The following is a 26,541-nucleotide window of genomic DNA, read 5'->3' as shown; positions in this document are numbered from 1 at the left end:
ACGATACTCATTTGAATCTCGCAGAGGACTTCGACAAGGAGATGGTCTTTACTGCCAGCTGTTCAACATTACCCTTAACGGACGTCGGTCGGCCTTGGTTCCGCTGGCCAGCATGTACTTTGTTTTAGACGTGTTTACCTTTAACCCAGTCTTTTCTGCTTCGCGCTCTAGTCTAGTGTACACTCAAGTCTTTTTTTACACGGGGGATACGTGCCGTGTAAAAAAAATCGCGTTAATTCAAAAAATATCATAAAAAATACCGTGTTAATTCAAAAATCGTAAAAAAAAACCGTGTTAATTCAAAAATTGTTGTAAAAAAAGCCGTGTTAATTCCAAAATCGTCGTAAAAATGTAAAATCTTGCATCAGTACCATGAAGCATAAAATGTACGAATTTCTTTCGTTGTTTTCTACCACGAAACAGTTTCGTACAGTCTCAAATGAATTTACGTGTAATTAGATTCGAAGTTTTGTGTTCCTACTACCAAAAAAGTGGTAGTAGGAACACAAAACTGTGTTATTTGTTACAGTTGCATAATGCATAATTCAATTATTGGTAGCAAATAACCAAAATTAATTAAAATTTCTACTCTATATCTGTAAAAAAAAAATCAGAGGGGTTGTGTACAAGACACGACCGCATATATAGGTGACGCAGGACTACGTAAGTGTCTTTGTAGTGATAGTAGCATTTATTCATGCTTGTAATCATTCGATTCTTCATGTATACATGCTATATGCAACATATATACATGCTACATGCGTTGTATGTAACATTTATCAAAGTAACATTGTATACGTTCAATTCTCAAAAGATTGTGCATTTGAAAACAATTTAACAAAATCAAGAACACAAACTATTGCTTTCCTGCTACCTTACTGAAATTAAAGATTGTTTTTATTACCCATGGTTCCCCACGTTGAAGGGATTTTACCAATTCAATCCTATTTTATCAACAGCACATCTTTTCAATAACTTCTAATGGAACGGCAAGCATGCGTATTCATACAGAGTCGTATTATAATCGAACACTACAACAGCTGTAGTACATTTTTCCAACACAGATATCAAATTCGCCGAGGTTTAATCGTCTTGCAGTAAATAATTTGCGATCTGTTGGGACAATGAACTTGTGTCGTTTTTTCTGACACACTTCCCTAACACAGACATCAAATTGGACTAGGTTTAATCGCGTTCGTAAGAAATTTGTTGATGCGAGGGGGCCTTGTCACTCTTGCTGGCATACTTCCCAAACAAGGACATCAAAATGGTCTAGGTTTAACCGCGGTGTTAAGAAATCTTGTTGAAATGAGGAGACTTTGTCACTTGTTTTGGCTTACTTCCCAAGCACAGATATCAAATTGGTATAGGTTTAGATCATCGTAAAGAATCTTCCAACCAATCACAAAGCAAGAATTCTGGTAAAACATAGGTTCATTATTTTCAATTTTTCAATAGTTCAACATCAAGAATCCATACTTTTCTTCAATTGGGTCAATTCTTAGAAGATTTTCCGATCGATTGGTGTAAGAATCAGAGCTGCCATAAATACAGATATTTGTGCATGCATAAATTTGGGACCCTACCGTTTTCTCCGGAGTATTTAATTTTCTCGATCTAATCTTTTAAATAACATAAATAGTTTATGGACTACTTTAAAATTCAGGAATATTAGTAGAGCCAGAAATCACAGCAACTGAAATAATTGATGGGTCCCAAATTTATGCATGCACAAATATCTGTATTTGTGGCAGCTCTGGTAAGAATATTGAAAATCGATCGGAAAACCGCTGAGATATTAGCGCTCAAAACCTTTCATTTTTCGTGACGCTCACATTTTTCGATTTTTTGGAATGACACCCTATCTCAAAACTTGCCGTAAGACGTAGTCCTACGTCAAAAACAAGTGAGAAACTCCAACCCGAAAAAATCACTTCTGCTCGATTGATAATCGAACTCGGTTGTTTGGGACTCCTGTCGATGCCATCGATGCCGCTACGCTAACTAAAAAGCCACAAAAAGTACATACCCAAGACGTTATAATTCAGCAAGGATACATTCCCTTCTTTAGAATCGCTGCAGTTTGAGTGCGATGATTACCGTCACGTGTTCTTGGTCAAAATGCTTTATGAATGTGCTGTGATCGTAACACCACACCAACAACACGGTGCCAGCGTGCCTCGCTTGATTTCGTGTCAGTATTTTGTGTATGCGACTGATCTGTAAGGAATCTCTATAAGTAAACAGCACAAAGCGAAGTAGCAATGCGAGTAAGAATGGTACTCAAACTCCGTATTGCCCGGTATGCCAAAACGATGACGTTCGCTGCACACCTAATAAATCGACACTGGCGTTGAACAAAAGACCTCTGATCTGCAGTTTTATATTAGTTTTCTTCTGTTCACTCACGTGTGTAGTTTTTGTGCTGGAAGATTTTGTGGTTGTTTTGCGTCGATTACCGCCTTCTGGAAGTTTAACTTTTGAAAGTTTTCTGACTGAAACCTGGAACTAAAAGACTAGTTGTCTGCTGTGGCTATTGCTGTTCATCATCGTCGCTCTAGGAGCCCGATCGCCGCCGCCGTTGCGAAAAATAACCCGGAAAAATTTACTAACCGGTCGCTGGATTCTTTGATACTCTGGTGTAAGGAAAATAAAATTGGGTCTAAGCAGTTTGAATGATGGCCCATATTATTTTTAGTGCCACTTACACGATGGATCCCAACACTGTAAAGAAACAAAGAAAATCGCTAAGCCTCGAAACCAAAATACAGCTTCTCGATAGCATCAGAGCTGGAAAGACACCTGCCGCAGTTGCTAGGGACTTTTTATTAAGTGAATCAACTGTTCGATCCGTAAAACGAAACGAGGACCAAATTCGGGCCGCAGTCGCAAATAGCAGCGATTGTAGTAAATCGAGGGCGTCATACGTGCGTGACCCGATTTTATGTAAAATGGAAAAGGCTTTGCTGATATGGATCGAAGACAACGCTCAAAAAAGAATTCCACTGGATATCGAATTAATAACCGGAAAAGCCCTTAGATTATACCATCTTCTTCAGCAGGAGGAACCATCGACATCGGCTAGTACAAAAAAAGGTGCATATTCTGCAAGTCTAATTATCAACTCTAAAAACGGTGAAATTGGCGAAAAGATGCAATAAAGTACCAGTGCAGTTCGTTTGAAATCAAGTGAAAACTGGTCAGAAATCAAAAATTTATAAACTGTATTTCATTTTGATATATATAGATTAATTGGAGACCATGAGGCCCCGTTCGATGAAAGGGATGGATTTCCAAAACCTCCCTGTGCGTTGGATGAGTAACCCAAAGGCCTGGGTTACTAAGCGAGTTTTCCAAAACTGGTTCGATAACCACTTCGTTTCGGAGGTAAGGACCTATTTAGAAAAAAAGGTTTGGCGTTTCGTGTTCTGCTGTTGATTGACAACGCTCCTGGGCATATGGATCTCACTCATCCGAATGTGAAAGTGATGTTTCTGCCGCCGAACACCACTTCCTTGATCCAACCCCTGGATCAAGGAATAATTTCCACGTTTAAAAGATACTATGTCAAACACACTTTTAAGTTTATTCTCGACCAACTGGAAGCGGATGATTTAGTAACCGTCATTAGCGCGTGGAAAACATTTTCGATACGAACCATCAACATTAAACGCATGTTGGCGTCCAATTTGGCCGGAATGCGTAAAAAGCGCTAGGCTACCATCACCATTTGATGATATGGAAATTTTATTGCTCGCGCATGCCGTAGGTGGGGATGGTTTTGAGGACATGACGGTGAAAGATTTGGAGGAGCTGCTAGTCGATCCTGTTATCGATGATGAGGAACTGTGTAGATGTGTAAACCATGACGAGGCCGAAGATGATCCTGACACAGAAATAAATTTACCGCGATTGGAGGAAGGCTTGCGAATGGCAGAGACTCTGGCTGACTTCTTTTTAAATTACGATCCTCATATCGAACGAGCAATAAGCTTTAAAAACGATTTAAAGTACTGTGTGGCTCGCTACAATGAGGTTCGAAAGCAATTGAAACAAAACGCAGGTGGCAGCGTTTCCAATGAATTTGGTATAGTACAGACCTCAAGACTATTCAACTGTCATTATGTACTTATTATTTTATTATTACAGAGCAAAATTCAGGATGCAGCGAAGAAACATCTGTAGAATTAAGCCAAGAATCAAACCAGGAAACGCAGTCAACTCACCATGACGATGCAAACGAGCCGTATTGCAATCGACGTAGGCATGTGTAATTAACAGGATCTGGTTATTATGGTTAGAATTTTGGACATTGTTACTGTTTTTTGTTGATTAAAATTGACAGTTTTTTGTTGATTGAACACTATTTTTTATTATTAATAATGTGAGTGTGTTTTAGCAGGTTCGTAATATCCATTCCCTCTGACCTACGTTGTTCTGCGCTATTGTATTCTGGAAATGTACGTATTAGACGGAGCAGGTCTTGGTACTTCATATACTGGCTTTTCTTAGAAAATTTCCGAACGATATACAAACATTCTAATTTAAAAACCATCGAAAAAATACTGTGTAAATTCAGAAAATATAAATATCGCGCTGATTCAAAAAACCGTGTTAATTCAAAAAACCGTTTAAAAAAACCACGTTAATTCAAAAAATATAAAAAAACCGTGTTAATTCAAAAATCATACAAAAAATCGTAAAAAGAGACTTGAGTGTATTGTTCACTGTCATAAATTTTCTGCCGATAAATTCCATATCATCGATTAAGCAAACGAATTAACTAGATTTGTTAAAGATCGGGGGCCCTATTCTGACAGTCCATGACTTTGACGAAATCCGAACAACAGCACTGTGTACCTTCCATCGTAGATAAAATCAGTTCAACGAGCTTCCTGGCGAAGCTGTTCCCGTCCGTGACTTTCCATAACTCTTTTCGGTCGATGGTATCATATGCGGCTTTGAAGTCAACGAACAAATGGTGCGTGGGAACTCTGTATTCACGGCCCTTTTGGAGGATTTGCCGCAGTGTAAATATTTGATCCGTTGTAGACCGACCTTCGACGAAGCCGGCTTGATAAGTTCCCACAAATCTATTCGCAATTGGTGATAGACGGCGGAAAATGATTTGGGACAGCACTTTATAAGCGGCATTGAGAACGGTGATCGCTCGATAGTTCTCACAGTCCAACTTGTCTCCCTTTTTGTAGATCGGGCAGATAACCCCATCTTTCCACTCCTCCGGTAGCTGTTCCGTATCCCAAATTCTAACAGTTAGCCGGTGCATACAAACGGCCAGCTTTTCTGGTCCCATTTTAATAAATTCCGCTCCGATGTCATCTTTCCCAGCTGATTTATTATTCTTTAGATACATGATAGTCTCATTAACTGGACCTATCGTTGGGGCTGGCACCTCTTCCCCGTTTGTTGCACCGTCGATATCGCTAGTTCTCTGCCGGGGTGCGATTCAGGTGTTCATCGAAGTGCTGTTCCCACCTATCGTTCACCTCACGATCATCCGTCAAAATACTGCTATTTTTCGGGACCCGTTCAGTTTCTGGTAGAACTTTTCACGCGTTTCCTGCTCGTCTAGGTAGCGCTTTTTCTTCCGGAAGAGTTGTTTGTTTGTGTCTTTCCACGTTCTGACATGTGGTAATACGCATCTTGACCACCCGCGCAGCGTTCACCTCATCCATTACCTTCTTATATTCACCTTATATACCATAACCATATGCTCGCACATTACGCTTAACTCCACTCATTCGGTTCCGTACAACATTCTTCCGTAATGCCTACTTCACAATAGCTCAGTATTTTTCGATGAGCTTTAGCTTGTTGGCTTCATACCACTCCAGGACATCCTTTAAATAGTAGCACTAGATCCGCCCAAAAAATCGTATAGGGCCCTCGTGTTGCTTCAACAGAGGTAGCAGACGCTTCTGTAGACACTCCTTGAGGTAGGTAGATTTGCCCGTTTACAGTCCCGGTAATCACGAACGGTGCACTCCGTTTGCCACATGAGCAGGTCGCTTGCCAAATCATGTATTTCTTGGCATACTTTGAAAGTTTCTGCTTTCTTCTACGGGACATCAAACTTGAGCTGGACGTTGAAGAACAGTAGCCCCGAAAGCCTCCGGAAATCCGCATTGGCGTGAGTCTCGTCATCCATGCTGAGACAATGAGGCTTCGTCAGCATCTGGGTGTACAGTTTCCGGGCCCGTGACTTTCCTACCGTATTTTGTCGTTCGTCACGATTTGCAGTCTTTTGCACTTTGTATGTATGCACTTCCTCCCGGTCCTTGGCGCTCTGAACGATAGACTTGGACAGATTCAACTTTTTGGCCACATCCCTGGCTGAAGCATTGGGGGTGTGAAAGGGGGAAGGCAATGAAGATGCGTCCAACATACTGGTAAACGGGTAAATAAATGCGTACCGTCGGTGCCTTGTGCACGTGTAGACATAAAATAAGACCCTACAGTGGTTCATAGCCTCTTATTCAGCAACTCCTATTCTTACCTCCTCGTGGTACCAGCCGGGATACGAGCAACTTTGGTGGATATCGGGTAACCAACCTCGGTGGAAGCCAAGGTCGTATGCTGACAGGGAAGGAGGGCTCTTTCGAGCTTCGTTGGTCCTCCGGCGAAACAGGGGGTCGGTGTAGCAGGCTTTGCAAGCCATCTCCACGAAAAATACTAAAGCACGGAACGAAGAACAAATAAATTCTTACTGGAACAATCGGAAAAAATCCACGCGACGCAAAAGAACTATGGATTGGAAACTCGGGACGTGGAACTGTCGATCTCTCAACTTCCAAGGGAGCACTCGAGTGCTCTCCGACGTATTGAAGGGCCGTAAGTTTGACGTCGTAGCACTGCAGGAGGTGTACTGGAAGAGCTCAACGGTACGTACGTACAGAGATGGACATTCCATCTACCAGAGTTGCGGAAACACACACGAGCTGGGTACAGCTTTCATAGTGATGGGCGAGATGCGGAAACGGGTGATTGGGTGGTGGCCAATCGAATGTGCAGGTTGAGAATCAAGGGTCGATTCTTCAATAAAAGCATCATCAACGTGCACAGCCCTCACCTCAGAAGTACCAATGACGACAAGGATGAATTCTACGCGCAGTTGGAGAGTGAATACGACCGCTGCCCAAAACATGATATCAAGATCGTCATCGGAGATTTCAATAAGGTTTTGCAAGGTGACGTCACGAATAAACCGGAATGAACGCAATTCACCCATCTGACATCAACTCGTGGTTTGTTTACTATTCGTTAGACGAACGCGATATACATAAATTGGAGTTAAACGTTTTAAAAGCGTTTTATTCAGCAGTGTCGCCGTCCAAACTACTCGGAATGGCAGTTTTTGTGCTTTTCTGACTGCCGTTAAGGCCTTTAAGCGATATTCAGTTTCAACATGTTAACCCATGTTCTAAGTCCATGTAAACAAACCACTGATAGACGTCAAAGAAGTGAGGTTATGCTCGCCCGTGCAAAACTTTATGCTCAAGTCGGCCAGGAGGAGCAATACAAACCGGTGATTGGAAGGTTTAGTGCACACCAGCGGACTAATGAAATGGGCCTAAGACTTATCGACTTTGCCGCCTCCAAAAATATGGCCGTACGTAGTACCTTTTTCCAGCACAGAATCCACCATAAGTACACCTGGAGGTCACCAAATCAGACAGAATCACAGATCGACCACGTTTTGATCGACAGTCGGCAGTTCTCAGACATTATCGACGCCAGATCCTATCGAAGCGCTAACGTTGACTCGGACCACTACCTAGTGATGGTTAAGATGCGCCCAAGACTCTCCGTTGTGAACAACATTCGGTACCGACGCCAGCCTCGGTTAGATCTCGCGCGGCTGAAGCAGCCAGACGTCACCGCAAACTACGCGCATTCAATCGAAGCTGCGCTGCCGGAAGAGGACGAGCTGGACGAAGCCCCTCTCGAGGACTGTTGGAATACTATCAAAACAGCCATCAGCAGTGTAGCGGAGAGCTTCATCGGGCATGTGACCCGGAATCAGCGGAACGATTGGTTTGACGATGAATGCAGGAGGGTGATGGATGCGGAGAACGCTGCGCGGGCGGCCAAGATGCGCAGTGCCACACGTCAGAACGTGGAAAGACACAACCAGAAGAAGATGCAGCGAAACCAAATCTTTCGGGAGAAAAAGCGCAACCTGGAAGAGCAGGAATATGCGGAGTTGGAGCGGCTGCATCGTTCTCAGGAAACGCGGAAGTTCTACCAGAAACTGAACGGATCCCGCAAAGGCTTTGTGCCGCGAGCCGAAATGTGTCGGGATAAAACTGGCAGTATTCTGACGGACGATCGTGAGGTGACCGATAGGTGGAAGCAGCACTTCGACGAACACCTGAATGGCGCTCTGGCGGAAAACCATGGCGGCGGGGAAAGCGATTTCGACGGTGCAGCAAACGGGGAAGAGGTGCCAGCCCCAACGATAGGCGAAGTTAAGGAGGCCATCATGCAGCTAAAGAACAACAAGTCAGCTGGAAAAGATGGCATCGGAGCGGAGCTTATTAAAATGGGACCAGAAAAGCTGGCCGTTTGTCTACACCGACTAATTGTTAGAATTTGGGATACGGAACAGCTGCCGGAGGAGTAGAAAGATGGGGTTATCTGCCCGTACTATAAAAAGGGCGACAAGTTGGACTGTGAGAACTATCGAGCGATCACCGTTCTCAATGCCGCCTATAAAGTGCTGTCCCAAATCATTTTCCGCCGACTATCACCAATTGCGAATAGATTTGTAGGAACTTATCAAACCGGCTTCGTCGAAGGTCGGTCTACAACGGATCAAATATTTACACTGCGGCAAATCCTCCAAAAGGGCCGTGAATACAGAGTTCCCACGCATCATTCATTCGTTGACTTCAAAATCGCATATGATACCGTCGACCGGAAAGAGCTATGGAAAATCATGGACGAGAACAGCTTCCCCAGGAAGCTCATCAGACTGATTAAATCTACAATGGATGGTACTTAGTGCTGTGTTCGGATTTCGGGTGGATTGTCAAGTTCATTCGAATCACACAGAGGGCTTCGTCAAGGTGATGGTCTTTCATGCCTGCTGTTTAACATAGCGCTACAAGGTGTTATGAACCGAGCGGATATCAACACGCGGGGCACGATATTCAACAAATCTAGTCAATTCGTCTGCTTTGCCGATGACATGGATATTATCGGCAGAACATCTGTGGCGGTGGCTGAACAGTACACCAGACTAAAACGCGAAGCAGAAAAGATTGGGTTAAAGGTAAATACGTCTAAAACAAAGTACATGCTGGCCAGCGGAACCGAGGCCGAACGACACCGCTTGGGCAGTAGTATATTGATCGACGGCGATGAGTTTGAGGTAGGGTAACCAACCTATTTTGGACCCCATCAGCAGCTGTACATAATTTGGACACTTGCATTTGATTTGGCTGTAAGTGTCCAAATTATGTACAGCTGCTGTGGGGGTCCAAAATACGTTGGTTACCCTAGTCGATGAATTTGTCTACCTTGGCTCACTGGTAACGGCGGACAATGATACCAGCCGTGAGATTCGGAGGCGTATTATCAGCGGAAGTCGTGCTTACTATGGGCTCCACAAGCAATTGCGGTCGAGTAGACTAAGTCCCCGTACAAAGTGCACCCTGTACAAATAAGTACTAGGTACCCTGTAGTAAGTAAGTGCACACGATGCCTTCCGTCCTCTCCTCCTCCTCTCTAGCCAGTGTGTCACCACTGTATTTCCGCAGCTTGCCGGGTAGCTGATCAGCCCCAGCCGCTTTATTTATTTTCAGCCGACCGATCGCTTCTGCTACCTCTTGAAGGTCGGGGGCTGGTATTCTGTCGTCTTCTGCGCGTGCTCCAAGATCTATTGCCATATCGTCACCTTAATGTTCAGCTACATCGCTGTTAAGGTACTCGTCATAATACTGCTTCCACCTCTCGATCACCTCACGTTCGTTCGTGAGAAGATTACCGTCTGAGTCCCGACCAGGGCTTCGACCGATTTTCTACCGCAGTCACACCAACGCGCATTCAAGTTCACACCGTCCGTTTAGAGGTGGAATACGAACGCTATGCATAACACAACTGGCAGTTTGCTCAGTCAAACGCCGATCGCACGCAGCAGAACGACCGCGCTCTAAAATTTGTTGACATTTTTGTTTCGATCAAGTTGCCTTTACCGTTTGGAGCAGCGAATGACTGCAAAATAGTCAAATGATTGGCAATCACCACGCTAACGAAAAGCAACCGCACAATCGTATGATTCAATACTACAAAAAAACAACCACTAAATGTGCATGGAAGAAGTCGGTCGGACTCCGTCCAATACAAACGAATATTTTGCTTGCGTCGGACCGACGTCCGGGTGACAAACTATTACTGTGAGCAGCCGATTTGGAGACAAAAAGAGAAACGAAAAAATACGTCATTGTATGCTTCCAGTAGTTTGCAGTTTATATTCTCAAAGCGCAAAGCAAAACGGGAGATCGACTGGTTGCTTTTGCTGATATGCCGCATGAATTGTAAGACGGCAGCAGCGCAAGCGGGAGATTGACTGGATTCAAAAAACAGTCAAATGATCGTTCAAAAAGCGGAGTTTGAATGCGGAAAGTTCGCATTCACGGCAGTCACATTCAACTTGCGATCCCTTTTCAAGCCCTGGTCCCGACACATATCGGCTTGCGGCACATAGCCTTTGCGCGAACAGTTTAACTTTTCGTAGAACTTCCGTTTATCGTTAGCACGGTACAGTTCTTCCATTGCCTCGCGATCTCGTTCTTCCTGTTGGCGCTTTTTCTTCCGGAAGACCGAGTTTTGTCTATTCCGTGCTTGTTTGTATTGCTCCACATTCGCCCTCGTACGGGGTTGCAGCATTCTCGCACGTGCTGCATTCTTTTCCTGCATTAATTGCTCGCATTCGCCGTCGAAACAATCGTTTTTTCGTTTCGGATTCATTGTACCTAGTGCCGCTAGAGCAGTACTACCGATGGCGGTTTCAATGCCTTTCCAACCATATTCAAGAGCTGCTGCGCCAAGTTCCTCTTCCGTTGGTAGCGCTGCTTCCAGCTGCCGCGCGTATACCTGGGCAACTCCGGTGTCTCGTAGCTGTCCGATGTTGAGTCGCGGCGTACGACTTCGACGCGTGTTATACACCGTCGAGAGTTTTAAGCGCATGCAGGCTGCAACTAGGAAATGGTCCAAATCTATATTCGCACTGCGGTAGGTGCGAACGTTTATAACATCAGAGAAGAATTTACCGTCAATTAGGATATGGAGGCTTAGACACGCAACCACCCAAAAGGTGTTTTAGTGACTGCCGATCCACGATATCCTCCGTCTCCTGCGTAACGGGTAACAACACCGGGATAGATCCTGGACTAATGCTGACTCGTCAATTTTTGACATTGTTTGATATATAAGTTTATTTTAATAGTGACTTAAATAGGAAAATAGGATTTTTCTTTTCATGCTAATGCAAATGATGGATATAGGTTTTCCGGTTGATCGGTGCAAAGATATGGAAAATCGACCAGGAAATCACTGTGATTTTCCCGTAAGACGTAGTCCTACATCAGAATTTATAATGTTTGAACGTGTAGGTATATATGTACTCACTCAATACGGGCGATATTCCTCTCATTACGTTGACGGATTCTTTCGTTCTTTCGAAGTTTATTCACAGTCTTTCCACAGTCATCCTGTAATTGAATGCGTTACCTTTCACAGATGAAAAAATGGAACAAAATAAACAGAAATGTATTAGAAAAGTGACAGCAACATAAATAAGTAATAAAACAAGTTTGGCTAATAATCATTATACTAATAAAACAAGTGACAGTGATAATTCATCGAACGCATTGGAAATGGATTACACCACTTACAAAATCTGATAATAAATTTAATTTTATTTAGGTATAAAAAATCCTGAGTGCCAAACTTACTAAAAAAAACTAGGGCTGTACATCTTTTTTGATGTTTCAAGTTTTCCATTAAAAGTATTCTAAAAACATAACTTCCAAAAATACACCGAATGGAGCAACATAATAATATTACTTACGACATAGAATATTACACTTTGCGAGTCATACCTTCCATTATTCACTTAAATGCTCCACCAGGTACTTATACACTACCACCATTTCGAAGCGTTTGTCCGGATCGTCGGCAGTGCAGGAAAACCCAGCCTTAAGCAGTACGGTGCAACTTTTGAGTGTTTGCACATCGTCCACCGAAAGGAACCGATCCAGCAGCTGCCGAATATCCCGCCCGGATTGTGCCGCCTGCAGCACAATATCCTTCAAGTGCTTAGGCGCTGGTCGTTTGTCGTCGTACACCCGCTGTCCGGTGATGATTTCGTACAGCACCAACCCATAGCTAAAACTGTCCACCTTAGTGCTGAGCTGTCGCTGGCTGATGAACTCCGGCGGAATGTACGGCCGCGTTCCGTAAACGCGAGAAACTTTCATGCTAGAATCGCTCACCGCCAGCTCGCGGGTCAACCCGAAGTCCCCGATCTTCGGTTCGTTTGCGTTGTCCAGCAGGATGTTGCCCGGTTTGATGTCCCCGTGGATGACCGGTTTCTGTGCGAAGGTGTGCAGGTACTGGAGGCCTCTGGAAGATATATTGTAGGGTAAACGTGAAAACAAATTTGAACGGCAGAGAAATAAAATTACATAGTTTATGGATCAAAGCAATCGTTGCAAAGTTACGCACGCACGTCAAATTCACAGCCGAGAAACTTTGCAACTGGCAAAATGGCAGGGTCTTTGGATGAACTATTAAACGAACTGAATTATGACTTCAACTACCAGCTGCACGAAACCCGCACGGCGATGCAAAAACTTTCCAGGGAGCAGCGACGCATCGTCGAAGCGTGGATCCAGAAGCTACAACGCACGAACCAATCGCTGGAGGAGGTTCGGCTGCGTAACGATTTTCTATTCTACTTGGCACGGAACTGCGAGGACGGAACGCTACTGCCGCCGTTCGATCAAAAACCAGCGGAAGGATATGTCTTGAATGCTGCGCATTTAATGGTAATAACGCTCCGGTATTCAAAAATGGAAAGGCTACGAATCTAATTTTTTAGGCAAGCCTTGGAACGGAGATGACAGCGGAAGCAACTGCCAAACCGATATACGAAACGGCTACGGGATCTCCGACCGGAGCGGGCAGACGAGCCGAACTATTCAAACGTTCACCGGATGGGGGAGCGTTTCTGGTGTCACAGCCGGTGCCACGCTGTGGTGCATTTTGTTACCTGGCCATAGTTAGTAAACCTCCCAAAAACTGACTTGCTTACCTAGCTATTCCTTTCGCTATTTTGACTCGATCCCCGATCGATAGTGGGGTGATTCCGCTGCTTTTCGGAAACAGGCGATTATCCAAGGAACCTCCCGGCATGTACTGATACACAACGCACGGTTCGCCAACTGCAAAATTGCGCTTATTGATGTAAATTAAACTAGAAATATATTTGTTGTCAATCTTACACTCGAAGCTACATCCAAATAATGCAACGACGTTTTCATGCCGGCATGAGTTCAAATATTTCAGTTCGTTGAAGCTTTGCCGCAGCTCTGTTCGGGCAGATTCCGTGTTGATTCCCTTGATCTTCTTGATAGCCACAAACGTGTGCTTGAAGTATCCCTTGTACACAATGCCGAATCCGCCTTTGCCGAGTTCGTTACTCGGACTCCAGTTGTTGGTAGCTTCACGAAGTTCCTCGTAGCTGAACTGCGGTAGGCCGCCGACGATGGCAGCTAAGTTGCCCGATGGGGACCGACCGGGGGCAGTAACTGGTGGCACAATCGCTGCTGCTGCTGCTGCTTGTGGAATAATCGGTGGAGGAATGTCTTTGGGAGTGACCACCGGTTGTTGAACAAACTCTTTGCTCTGTTGAGCGCTTTCTGCGTTTCTGTCCGTAGTATACACTGCTGGCGTGGTCTGCTGATCCGGTGGACCGTTGATTTGCTTTTGAGTGCTGTTTTCATTCCCTTTCTTGATTAAAACGTGATATTTTGGATCAATGAATCGTTTGATGATTTCCATTGCTGTGAACTGATTTTCCCTGCAAGAAACGGCTGTTACAAACATTTTTTAGGGTTTATTCTGCTTAAAACAAACCTGGCCAACACGACAAACAGTTCCGTAATAGTGTGGTTCATGTTACCCCACTTGGTAAGCAGCTGCTCAGAGGGTGATTTACCCGAACGAACACAGCATCGTCTAATGTCCTGGAATTAACCATTACTCATTGGCTTATAGAACCGGTTCTCAAACCTTTCAACTTACCTCCACTTGTTGCGTTTCGTAGCCCATTTGTCGAAGGGCCAAACTGACCCACTTGGCATCCTTATCCAGTAGGTCCGCAAGCCGCTTCTTTTCCGTCCACGGAATGTCATAGATAAACACAAAACTGCTAGTGAAAGCCACGGTAGTTATCGGCGGTGCCCGCACGGCATGTCCGCTCGCAGATTCGCCAGTTGAGGCCATAGGCTTTGCAGTACAAGGTCAGCGGTGGATGCAGAGTGTAGGCACTTCCAAAACATTTAAAAAGGGGACCACAACACAACACTTAGAGCTTAAACTAAACTTATGACGTGTTTAACTGTTTACTACCTACGTAAAGGGCAAACAAAATAACATCGTAAACATCAAACAAACAAAAAGGTAAAAACACAAAAAGCATTTCGTTCAGTGTTCCCAGTACGAAAAAACCTCTAAATCTGATGCATTGTTGGTTGCTGCATCAGGACAGGGTGCTTCCTGCATATTTCTTTTTATAGAAACTATAGAACCACAACCGATAATTTAACAATTGTCATAAGCTGGGGCAGCACTGAGGCTATTTGCATCAGGAATAAAATTATCAATATCGAACTGCAAACTTTTATTTCACTCAACCCAACAAACACAAAGTACTTCAGCGGCAGCAGCGCAATCAACACCCATTTTCCTGTTACTGACGTCACCGCGGTTTACTCTATTGCAATGCAACCACGGTGAGAGTACTCAACTTGATTTTACATCGCGGGATCATGGGAGATATTCAGAGAGAGAAATTTCATAGAATATTTTTAAAACAGTGTTGTAGGAAACTTTCATATTATCGCAAAACGAACGAATAAATTAGAAAGTATCAATAATTATTATCACAAATATTAATCAAAAATATAACAGTAAATACTTCCGAAATTGTTCAACTTTTATTATCAGCTTGTGGCGCACTCCTGCGTCCTGCCATTGGGCTCGCTCAAGCACCATCGTTTATTTACTTCCTCTCCGGTCTATGATTTATTAGGCAAACTGTCATCTACAATCACAATCAGCTGTCTGATAGTTTTTATAATCAACACATTCGTTTTCGATGTCTCTTGTCGCGAAAAGCACGCCGGAGCAATCGGTCGCGTAGAATATGTTAAAGCACCGTTCGAGAAGAGTGAGCAAACTTTAAACTATACGATCATACACCATCCATACGTAACCGGACGAGCCCAGGGTGTGCACGTGTGCAGTTTTGTTTACGCCGTCAGCAGTGAGCCGCAATGTTTTTCAAAGATGATGACGTAAGTATGTTAAATAACTTCAACCTAATCTGCTGACCCCCAAAGACGCGCCGCCAGCCAGCGATGCGATGGAGCGGTTTTTTTTGGTGCGTACCTACTTTTTTTGCGAATACGGTTCAAGGTCATCAACTCGCGGCGCTCGTATACGAACGGCATTTCAGTGACGCACAACGCAAAAGAAACGATTTGCGGTCAAAGTAAACTGGGCGTGAAAATGTTACACATCGTGAATCCGGTTAGCAGATTTGCACTAAGAACCTTCTGTACCTTTCAGGTGCGCACTACCGATACCACCACGTGGTGTCCAGCCGATTTGATCGACGCTAGCTTTGGCGAGGATGGATTGGCGGTGATTTTGCTGAATCGACCTATACTGCTCCATAAGGATTATTTCCGATCGGTTTGGAATAATGGTTGGCAAACGCACTTTTTCTTCTCTATTTCATTTCGCAACGACGTAGTTTTGTTACAATTTTAGCGAAAGTGCGGATTACCGTTGACGGCGGAACTAACCGGTGGGTTGATTTTGTGAGAGAACATCCCAATGCTGACGAAGAGCTGAAACCACCGGATCTGGTGACGGGGGATTTTGATTCCTGTACCGATGAGTCGATGTCGTACGTGACTCGGTTGAATTGCAGGGTAAGTGCAAATTATAGTAATTATTGTGGTCATGCTGTGTTAATAGAAATGTAAACACATGTATGTACGTTGTTGAAAAAAACTACAGCAGCAATCCGTAACGGGGTGCCGCTGTTTACTCACCGCAATTACTCGGCATTCTTTTAATCAATTCAACTGTACAGTGGTATAGATAAATTTAGGTATCTTATCTTAAAAATTTCGGCTAATGGGCAGCCACCACCTTATTCTTTATATAGGTATAGAAGTTCTTTATATTGAGCGTCGCAGGCATTTGCCCATACAGAGACAGCTTCTATCATAACAATAACAGGAGAATTAATTTAAAATATGCGAAAAGGTCAAAGCGATGGTATTTACGCTGCTCTCAGCCAGTCAGCGTCAGTTTTCATTGGGAATTTTGTTAATTAACTGCCGCGTTCACACTAATTGATACTGGGAAGGGTGATAGCTTCCAAAATAAGCTTGTTAGAGGCGGAAACTGTCGTAGAAATCTCGGACACCGATATTGTAAGAGCTTTAAGTAGAACGTCCCTTACCCGACCCGGTGCGAAATAGAGGGCGCATCCGTTTAAAGAGCGATCGGATAGTTTTAATAGTCACCCAAACTTGCTCGGCAGATAGTCTATCGTTTTGTTCCAAGACAGAGGACTTGCGATGGTGATGAAATGCTATGAAAACGCCGCCGTCCGTTGATTTACGGCTGTTGTGCATACTGCGGTCGCAGCGAAAGACTAAGTAGTTTGCTTCGAAGATTAGTGAGGAGTCTCGTTCATCAAGCCAGGTTTCGGACAAAACAATTATTTCTTATGGGCTATCAATACAGCATGCCTTACAATACAGCAGATAGTCGTAGACTATCCTCCGTAGACTAGCTCTGGAGCTAAGGTACATAGTGGATAGCAGGTTGAAAGAAGGCTGGGATCGGGACTCGATCAAGAGGGATGTTACTACAGAAACTATTGCTACGGACGAAAGGAAGCGAAGATGAATTATCAAGAAGGTACTTGTCTAAGAAAGCAAATTGTAAACCAATATCACCGGGTCCGAGCACAGGTAACGGTTCCGAACGAGAGCTTGTTCTCTATCGACACTAGATGGTGCTTCAATCCTTCAATATAATATCTGATCTGATATGAAGAACTACGAGAAGGCCTCTCATTGGGGCTCGAGGTATGACTCTGGTCTTTCAAACCAGTAGTGATCATATGTTTGAGTTTCGACTATGAGAGTCAATAGAATCATAGCACTAACTAAGGTTTGTAATGGGTCACCCGCCAGAGAAAGAGTTGTGAACAGGGACCGAAACGGCTACGGGTGATTGGGGCATAATGAACATACGGGGCGAGATGGGCTACCGTTCGTTTGAGCACATTATACAATCAATTGCACTAATTTCTTTGCAGAACGTATTGAAAATGTTTTTAATACCGTACTTGAGAATCGCAGAAAAACTATAAGAATGGCGATCAACTAAATAAGCTTTATATGCCTTGTGGTTAGTTTTATGAACCTTTTGGCTTTATAAACGGTCACTACTATTATATATGAACAATTACCCAGAATAATAAAAGTGATTTATTATTTTGTTGTAAAAATAAACTCATTTATATCGAACATGACTGTGAGGGGGCAAAATGGGCATAGCTGGCAATGACAATTTGAAATGCGTTGCATTTGAACATAACCTATAAAAGCGTACTGCGACGACGCAAACCAGAATAATGGTGCGGAATTACATAAGAAAATCCAATCGTAAACAGTGGCCACAGGGCAGTTTGAGTGCGGCCATCGGAGCTGTGCAGGCTGGCGTTTCAAATCGGCGTGCAGCAGCAATCTATGGTATCCCTCGAGTAACGTTGAATCGCTATTTACATCGCACGCATCCCTCAGAAGAATCGCATTTCGGGTCGTTTTCCAATGTGTTCTCGGAGAAGCAGGAGAATGAGTTGGTGAGTTACATCCTACCACCACCTACAACTACCAGGGAAATCCGGTACCTAGCGTTCGACCTAGCGGAAAAGAATGGAATCGCTCACCCGTTCAATAGATCCAAACAGCTTGCCGGCATAGATTGGTTGGCTGGGTTCCGCAAGCGTCACCCACAACTTTCTCTTCGTGCACCCGAAGCAACCTCAGCTGCTAGAGCACAAAGTTTCAATCGCGTTGCTGTTGGCAAATTTTATGACCTTCTGGAAGAAATATTACAAAAAAAATTACATTCCGCCAGACAGAATATATAACGTTGATGAGACTTCGGTCATTCCGGTAACTATATTTTCTGGCTACATTTAAGAAGGTGAACAATATTATCTTTTATTCAACAGGTGCAAACTAAGAAGTCCAAAGTTCTGGCATTGCGGGGAAAAAAAAACAGGTGGGCGCCATTGGTTCTGCTGAGCGTGGAGTGCTCAGTACGGCGTGCATGTGCATGTCTGCTACAGGACATTTTTTTCCACCATTCATTATTTTTCCAAGGGTCAGACTGACTGAAAAATTGAAAGTTGGTGCTCCGCCAGGAGCATCCTTTGCATGCAACCCTAGCGGTTGGATGACAACCAAGGAATTTTGCAGATGATTTGAACATTTCATTGAACATGTTAATCCAACAGCAAACAGTCCGATGCTTCTAATTCTGGATGAGGGACCATTTTTGGGTTTCAAATCTTCAGATATGGTCGCCTCAAAATCACTGTCCCAGATGCTATTCCGCGAAACCGACCCTTCACAGGCAGAAGCATCATTGAAGCTGCATAGTTTAACGGTCAGTTCACACCCAGTACCAAAAATAGCACCAATTCCGTCGGAACCAAATGGTAGCTTCGACGTGTCACCGTTAATGTTACGGCCATTGCCAAAATCTTATCCTAGGAAAGCGGTGTCAACAAGAAAATCCGAAAAGTCGGCTATCATCACGTCGAGTCCGTATAGAGGGTGCCTTAAAGCATTGCAGACCAACAAGGATATTAAGCAGATTAAGAAAAACAAGCATCATATAAGCATCAATATAAGCATCAACGTGCACAGCCCTCACCTCACCGGCCAGGAGGAGGAATACAAACCGGTGACTGGAAGGTTCAGTGCACACCAGCGGACCAATGAAATGGGCCTAAGACTTATCGACTTTGCCGCCTCCAAGAATATAGCTGTACGTAGTACCTTTTTCCAGCACAGAATCCATCACAAGTACACCTGGAGGTCACCAAATCAGACAGAATCACAGATCGACCACGTTTTGATCGACAGTCGGCACTTCTCAGACATTATCGACGTCAGATCCTATCGAAGCGCTAGCGTTGACTCGGACCACTACCTAGTGATGGTAAAGATGCGCCCAAGACTCTCCGTTGTGAACAACATTCGGTACAGACGCCAGCCTCGGTTAGATCTCGCGCGGCTAAAGCAGCCAGACGGCGCCGCAAACTATGCGCATTCACTCGAAACTGCGCTGCCGGAAGAGGACGAGCTGGACGAAGCCCATCTCGAGGACTGTTGGAACACTATCAAAGCAGCCATCAGCAGTGTAGCGGAGAGCTCCATCGGGCATGTGGCCCGGAATCAGCGGAACGATTAGTTTGACGATGAATGTAGGAGGGTGATGGATGAGGAGAACGCTGCGCGGGCGGCCAAGATGCGCAGTGCCACACGTCAGAACGTGGAAAGACACAAACAGAAGAAGATGCAGCGAAACCAAATCTTTCGGGAGAAAAAGCGCTACCTGGAAGAGCAGGAATATGCAGAGTTGGAGCGGCTGCATCGTTCTCAGGAAACGCGAAAGTTCTACCAGAAACTGAACGGATCCCGCAAAGGCTTTGTGCCGCGAGCAGAAATGTGTCGGGATAAGACTGGCAGTATTCAGACGGACTATCGTGAGGTGACCGATATGTGGAAGCAGCACTTCGACGAACACCTGAATGGCGCCCAGGCGGAGAACCATGGCGGTGGGGAAAGCGATTTCGACGGTGCAACAAACGGGGAAGAGGTGCCAGCCCCAACGATAGGCGATTAGGAAGTTAAGGAGGCCATCATGCAGCTAAAGAACAAGTCAGCTGGAAAAGACGGTATCGGAGCGGAGCTTATTAAAATGGGACCAGAAAAGCTGGCCGTTTGTCTACACCGACTAATGGTTAGAATTTGGGATACGGCACAGCTACCGGTAAAGTGGAAGGATGGGGTTATCTGCCCGATCTACAAAACGGGCGACAAGTTGGACTGTGAGAACTATCGAGCGATCACCGTTCTCAATGCCGCTTATAAAGTGCTGTCCCAAATCATTTTCCGCCGTCTATCACCAATTGCGAATAGATTTGTGGGAACTTATCAAGCCGGCTTCGTCGAAGGTCGGTCTACAACAGATCAAATATTTACACTGCAGCAAATCCTCCAAAAGGGCCGTGAATACAGAGTTTCCACGCATCATTTGTGCGTTGACTTCAAAGCCGCATATGATACCATCGACCGGAAAGAGCTATGGAAAATCATGGACGAGAACAGCTTCCCCAGGAAGCTCATAAAACTGATTAGATCTGCGATGGATGGTACACAGTGCTGTGTTCGGATTTCGGGTGGATTGTCAAGTTCATTCAAATCACACAGAGGGCTTCGTCAAGGTGATGGTCTTTCATGCCTGCTGTTCAACATAGCGCTACAAGGTGTTATGAACCGAGCGGATATCACCACGCGGGGCACGATATTCAACAAATCTAGTCAATTCGTTGAAACAAGACGACCAGGAGCACAGCGAGCTAGATGGAGCGAGATCTGGCGGAGAGTACTCGATGTCCGACGACTACTCAACGCTGGTTGGAAAAGCGTGACTACGACGGGGGGTCAAAAGTTCCCAAAACACTAGAAACGATGCCTTCCGGTAAGGAGCAGAATCGGGAACTGCCTGGTTCGTTGTATCATGCCGGACTCCATTTGCGTAGAGCCCGGATCGGTATTGGCGGATAAAAAATCGTCAACTGTAGTTACCTCCAAGGTTAGTCAAGTTAACTCACCTTGGTTACCTCTACACAAGAAGTTATCAGCAACGATTAGGTGGTAGGCGAAGCCCAATAACTTTTCGAATTGGGGTTGTCAAATTCCCGGAAAGCAATACCGTATGGCCAGGTACTTGGATCAAGTGCGATGCTGTGATAATTTTTGTCCAAACTAATTTTGAACGAGATGAAGTTCATCGAATTTAGGTCATCCTTCTTCAGAAGAGGAATTGTCTTGATAGGATCCTCACACCGTAAGCAGTTCTAACCAACACTGTAACAGCCTCGGACAGGATGGCACTAGCACCAGAGGAGCCGTAGGTCCACGATGGTTCGACTACACCGAATATGATTAACGATGTCTGACTTGCCTAGGTATTTGGTAACGAGTGGCCCTTGACCAAATTGAATGGAGACGACTGGTTGAAATAACACGGACTGCTTAGATTCCATTTAGAAGGACGACCACGGTGGTTGATATTGCATGGATCTCGAAGGCAAATACCTAAATTGAAAGCTTTAAACTGTCGTCGATAGACAATACTGTGAGGTTGATAAGATTTTAACCCAAAGCTATTCAAGTGCATCACAAACCGGGGCCGGAGAAATTTTTTGTGTTCATCATGTTAGTGCAGATGATTGATAATCTGCTAAAAAACCACCAATTTCACCCTGAATTCCACGAACATTTTAGTAACACACTCGAAGGCCAACAGTCAGGATATCGTTAGTAAAGTTTTTTGTTTGTACATTGTATACGGGGTGGTAAGGATTTCTTGATATGTTTTAAATTGACTTACTTGAGCATACGTCTCCTCCTTCACTTGATCGTATTAGCATAAACCAATTTCTTCTCTTTTTTCCGCAGATCATCAAAACTCCCGACCAAAATGCTACCGACTTCACCAAATCCCTCAAGGTCCTGCAGAGTACTGGCTTCGCTAGCGAAATTCGCCGCGCACTGGTGCTGTGCGAGAGTTCCGGCCGGTTAGATCAAATTATGGCCAACATCAACACCTTGTTCCTAGCACGTACCATCCTGCCTGACGTATCCGTCTTTCTACGATCGAGCAATTCACTAAGCTGGCTGCTCCCGTCGGGCAACCATCGAATCGAGATTCCTTCCCGGTTGGTGAACGAACGTATCTGGTGCTCACTGATACCGATCGGACAGCGCGCCGTCTGCACGACCAGCGGCCTGCACTGGAATCTGGACAACCGGGTGAGCGAGTTTGGCAGCATGGTAAGCACCTCGAATACCTACTCGTCCGAGGAAGTTCGCGTCCGTACCGACAGTGCCGTCCTCTGGTGCATGGGGACCACCCCGAAAGACATGTGATAACCGCAGCTGAAACTGAAGAGTATTTATGCAGATATGACTAAATGGACCGACAAACCAATCTACCAACCAACTAACCGTTGTTACTTCTCTCATGGGACTGTAGGGTGCTTGACATGATTCCTTTAACTTAATTGTGTGCTTAGTGTTTTTTTTTTGTTAATAAAATTTTGATGATACACAGGCGGTGTTATTTATCTAAGCTCCTCAACGTTTGTGTTTAGAAAATAGACTGAAAGACAGTATTCCTTGCACGATGGTAACGGATTGAGACACTATACTTTTGAAACTTCCGACGGGAACGCGAACTTATTTTTTAAATAGGTACATTTTTATTTTTGTTCTCTTGTTCGATATCATTTCCATTTATAAGTTATTTCTAGTTTACATTATGTTTGCACACACTTCCACTATTTTCATCAACGTGCAGTTGTAGGTAGCATGTACTGTGTTCTTTTTCCTTGTTTTTCTGCTGTGTTTGATAGCGGCGCTCGCGTTTGTTGCAACACTCGAGAGCACGCGCACGCACGTGATTCGCACTTTCCCTCATACAGCAGCGCACACACCGCGCGCTGGGATTAATTTGTACCATGCACATACACATTACAGACGCACGCGCGCACACACACCGAAATGAGTAAACCGCGTTTGCCTTTTTGTTCTGCTGGTGTCGCCCGTCAGCTTGTTCGAGCTAAACACACACTTCCCCGTGTGCCGTGTTCCGTTAGCAAATATTTTCATTGTTTTTTTTTGTTTGCATTTGCTTTTTTTTATTAATTAAATACTGTACAAGTTTCACCACACGAAGAAGGGGTACCTGCTTGAAAGATACACCTCCTACACTTTCAGCATTTGCTTGTTTGTTTGTTGTTTTGTTTGTTTGTGTGCTGCTCGGACCACTACCTTCTTCTTCCGGGTCCGGTTTGTTGGTTTAAATATTTACAATAAAATATTGGGTTGGGTTTCGTTTCTATTTAGTTTGTTTTTTCACCTTTTTTTTTGTTTCTTACGTTTTAATGCGTTTGTAAACTTTTGTCTTAACTTGATTTGCTGTAGTTTCACAAACTGTCGCAAATAATTTTTCTGTACTTTCTATGTGATCTACACATCTCTCTACAAACATCCGTTTTTTCGTGGTTCCTTTTTGATTTGTATCGTTTGCTGGACTTAAAAAATTGGAATAAAAAATAAAATTGAGCTACAGTTAATTTTAGGGAAATTATAAATTAGATATTTTTTGTTTGTTTCTACGCGGTACTCTCTCAATCTGGGATAATGTTGCTGTAATATAGTACTAATTTACACATGTCCAATTTAGTTTTTTCTTCTTTCTTATTTTTGCAAGAGGACTTTGTCCAGAAAGTCGGACGAAAAGATTAATTGAATTCGTGGGTTTCCTCTTCTACACCTCTGGAAGCGCACTGTAATCTTGATTCTTTCTCTCTCTGTTACGGCTTGACACGCTTTCGGACGCGCTTCTTCCCTGTTGCTGATGCTGCTGTTTGAAACCGATTGAAGGGCCTTTTCCGCTGGCACTAGTTGGCGTTTGCGGTGACCTCTGTGCTAGCCGCCAGCATTGCAATCGGTGGTGGCGGCGGCAGTTGAGGCTGCTGTTGCACTGATGACGGTAGTAGCGATTGACCCTTATTGCTGCTGTTCAGTAGAATGAGGTTGGCTGTGGCCGCCGGTTCGCTAGTTCCGCAAGTCGAGGGCGACAAACAGTCGCCGTTGCCATTGTTTGTAGAACCGACGGCGACCATCATTGTGCCCGTTGTTGCCGCTGTCGCGGACGGTTTGAGAACCGTGCTCAGATACTGTGCATTCGGGGTGGCAGCAATCAGTGGTAGGCCGCTTGCTGACTGCCCAACGGTTTTCACCATCTGTCCATTGGTCATTGGTAGACAGTTCAACAAAGACCGAAGACAAGAAGACAGACAGTTTAAAAAACGGAAAGAGAGCACTTCAGATTAGTCTTTGCATGACATTGTTTTCTATATATTGTACCACAAAAAAGCGATGTAAAACAATTGGATTCTAACTGCGTAACTGTTTTTGTGTTCGTGTTGGTTGGACTGTTTGGATGCGTGCTTTCTTTCTATTCACTAGGAAAAAATAAGGGTTTGTTTGCTGTTGTTGTTGTTGGTGTTGGGGGTTTGTGGCGCAAAGCGGTGGTGGTGTTCGCGTATACTAAAAAGGGGGGCTCAGTTTCGGGAAAGCAGTGCCGAACCCACCTTGCCCAGCTGGGTGGTCGTCTGTGACCCGGTGGCAGTCGTGGTGAAGAGCGCAGGCAAATTACTGTCCGGGTCGTAGCGGGAAACCATGACCGGGGTGAGACCCGACAGCTGGCCAGCGCTGGTCTGGATCGGAGTCACCACGTGGACAGCGGTTCGGCTGCCATTGCTGGAAGCTGTGGAATCGGTACCTGATGGGAAAAAGAGACAAGTGAAACATTAGAACGGAGTCTTATAAGGGGGAACCCTACCCTAAAAGCTAGAAAACCTTAGAAAGTCGAAAACATCGGAATTTGTTTTGTTTTTTGCATTTTAGGAAGGTGGAAGTTTTGTTCCAAAAAGATTTTTTGATATCGGATCTCGTTGAAATGTTACAATAAAAACTATGGGGTCACCTCAAGGAAACCAGCACGAAGCTTTCGGCATTCTTACAACATGCCCTGCCCATCGTATTCGTTCAGCATTACCCATCGTTTAAATACTGGATTCGCCATAGAGCAGTCCGAGTTCATGGTTTATCATCCGCATCCTTATTCCGTTTCCTTCTACGGCGTCGCAGGTTCTCCTCGAGCATGGTCCACGTTTCATGCCCGTGAAGAACAACTTGTCTAATAAGCGTCTTGTATAGGGTACACTTTGTTACACACGGGGGCTGTCTGTTCGAGCTCAATTGCAAGCCCATAGTAAGCGCCACTATCGCTTTTTATACGCCTCCGAATTTCACGGCTGGTGTCATTGTCCGCAGGCAAGAGAAACCATCGTCTTGACGAAACACGTTAATGCGATTCGCATAAACTGAACAAATCATCCGGAATCCTAACACATTGTGTATTGTGTACCATCATAGATTTTTCATAGCTCTTTTCGGTCAATGGTATCATATGCGGCTTTGAACGTCATTCAACGAAGGCGCCCTGATAAATTTCCACAAGTCTGCTCGTAATTGATGATAGTCAACGGAACATGATTTGCGACAGCACTTTGTAGGCGGCATTGAGAATGGTGATCGGACGATAGTTCTCACAGTGCCCTTCTTGAAGATTGGCTAGATAACCGGTGGAGACAAGTTTCCTCCTTAACTATGCCTGTCGATGGGGCTGGTATCTCTTCTCCGTTTCTCGCACCGCCGAAACTGTTTTCTTCGTCTGGGCACCATTCAGGTGTTTTTCGAAGTAGTGCTTCCACCTTTCGGTCATCTACGATCGTCGGACGGTCAAACTACTGCCATTCTTGTCCCGACACATTTTGGCTCGCGGCATAAAGCCTTTGCGGGATACATTCAGTTACTGGTAGAAATTTCGCGTTTCCTGCAAACGACGCAGCTTCTCTTCCAGACAGCGCATTTTCTCACGGAAGATTTGGATTCGCTGCATCTTCATCTGTCTATGTTTTCCCACGTTCTGACATATAGTACTACTGGAGGAGACACAAATCCTCCACGCGATTGTGAGGAACGTGCTGCTTGCGCCAAAAATGCTGGAAGAAGCTACTACGTACGGCCATATTCTTAGAGGTGGCCAAGGCATTGTTTCGGTGGTCAGCGGGTGTACACGGAACTCTCCAATCACCGGTTCATATTCCTCCTTCCTGCCGACCTGAGCATTGAAATGCCCAATGACGATCTTGGTATCATGTTTTCGGCAGCGAACATATTTACACAGCACCTGCGCATAGAAATCCTCCTTACTTACTTAATCAGCTCCAGACCGTGGTTTCCTCTGTTGAACGAAGAAGTCGTCTCC

The 26,541-nt window shown here is 44.6% G+C and overlaps 3 protein-coding genes across 5 annotated transcripts in view; 1 reads left to right on the top strand and 2 right to left on the bottom strand.

Annotated features, from left to right (window-relative positions):
- Positions 1-11,966: 11,966 nt before the first annotated feature.
- LOC128743014 (serine/threonine-protein kinase pelle-like) lies at positions 11,967-14,588 on the bottom strand. The gene is made up of 5 exons (XM_053839516.1): positions 14,332-14,588; positions 14,164-14,273; positions 13,530-14,107; positions 13,340-13,469; positions 11,967-12,648 (listed from the first exon to the last, which is right to left on the bottom strand). The coding sequence occupies exons 1-5, from the start codon at positions 14,530-14,532 to the stop codon at positions 12,132-12,134; spliced, it is 1,536 nt and encodes a 511-aa protein (XP_053695491.1). The 5' UTR covers positions 14,533-14,588; the 3' UTR covers positions 11,967-12,131.
- An 806-nt stretch (positions 14,589-15,394) lies between these two features.
- LOC128743073 (thiamin pyrophosphokinase 1) lies at positions 15,395-22,743 on the top strand. The gene is made up of 4 exons (XM_053839592.1): positions 15,395-15,605; positions 15,880-16,018; positions 16,084-16,247; positions 22,098-22,743. Exons 1-4 carry the CDS (start codon positions 15,585-15,587, stop codon positions 22,566-22,568), a joined length of 795 nt encoding a protein of 264 aa, XP_053695567.1. The 5' UTR covers positions 15,395-15,584; the 3' UTR covers positions 22,569-22,743.
- Positions 22,744-24,766: 2,023 nt separating this feature from the next.
- LOC128740685 (mucin-5AC-like) overlaps positions 24,767-26,541 on the bottom strand; it is a 76,971-nt gene continuing 75,196 nt past the window's right edge. For all 3 annotated transcript variants that reach the window (XM_053836248.1, XM_053836249.1, XM_053836247.1), the window contains one exon: positions 24,767-24,990. In XM_053836248.1, the coding sequence (XP_053692223.1) occupies positions 24,770-24,990 (221 nt within the window). In that variant the 3' untranslated portion in view covers positions 24,767-24,769. The remainder of the gene's footprint in view (positions 24,991-26,541) is intronic.

The sequence above is a fragment of the Sabethes cyaneus genome, chromosome 3, assembly GCF_943734655.1.
Source record: "Sabethes cyaneus chromosome 3, idSabCyanKW18_F2, whole genome shotgun sequence".
Classification (NCBI taxonomy): Eukaryota; Metazoa; Arthropoda; class Insecta; order Diptera; family Culicidae; genus Sabethes; species Sabethes cyaneus.
This window is presented reverse-complemented; position numbering and strand designations above follow the sequence as displayed.

Excerpts from the sequence above, each read along its gene's own strand:
- LOC128743014 (XM_053839516.1), bottom strand. The coding sequence starts at position 14,532 with ATGGCCTCAACTGGCGAATCTGCGAGCGGACATGCCGTGCGGGCACCG. Across the intron at positions 14,274-14,331 it reads ACGAAACGCAACAAGTGGAG|GACATTAGACGATGCTGTGT; the intron begins GTAAGTTGAAAG and ends GGTTAATTCCAG. Across the intron at positions 14,108-14,163 it reads CTGTTTGTCGTGTTGGCCAG|GGAAAATCAGTTCACAGCAA; the intron begins GTTTGTTTTAAG and ends CGTTTCTTGCAG.
- LOC128743073 (XM_053839592.1), top strand. The coding sequence starts at position 15,585 with ATGTTTTTCAAAGATGATGAC. Across the intron at positions 15,606-15,879 it reads TGTTTTTCAAAGATGATGAC|GTGCGCACTACCGATACCAC; the intron begins GTAAGTATGTTA and ends TGTACCTTTCAG. Across the intron at positions 16,019-16,083 it reads CCGATCGGTTTGGAATAATG|CGAAAGTGCGGATTACCGTT; the intron begins GTTGGCAAACGC and ends TTACAATTTTAG.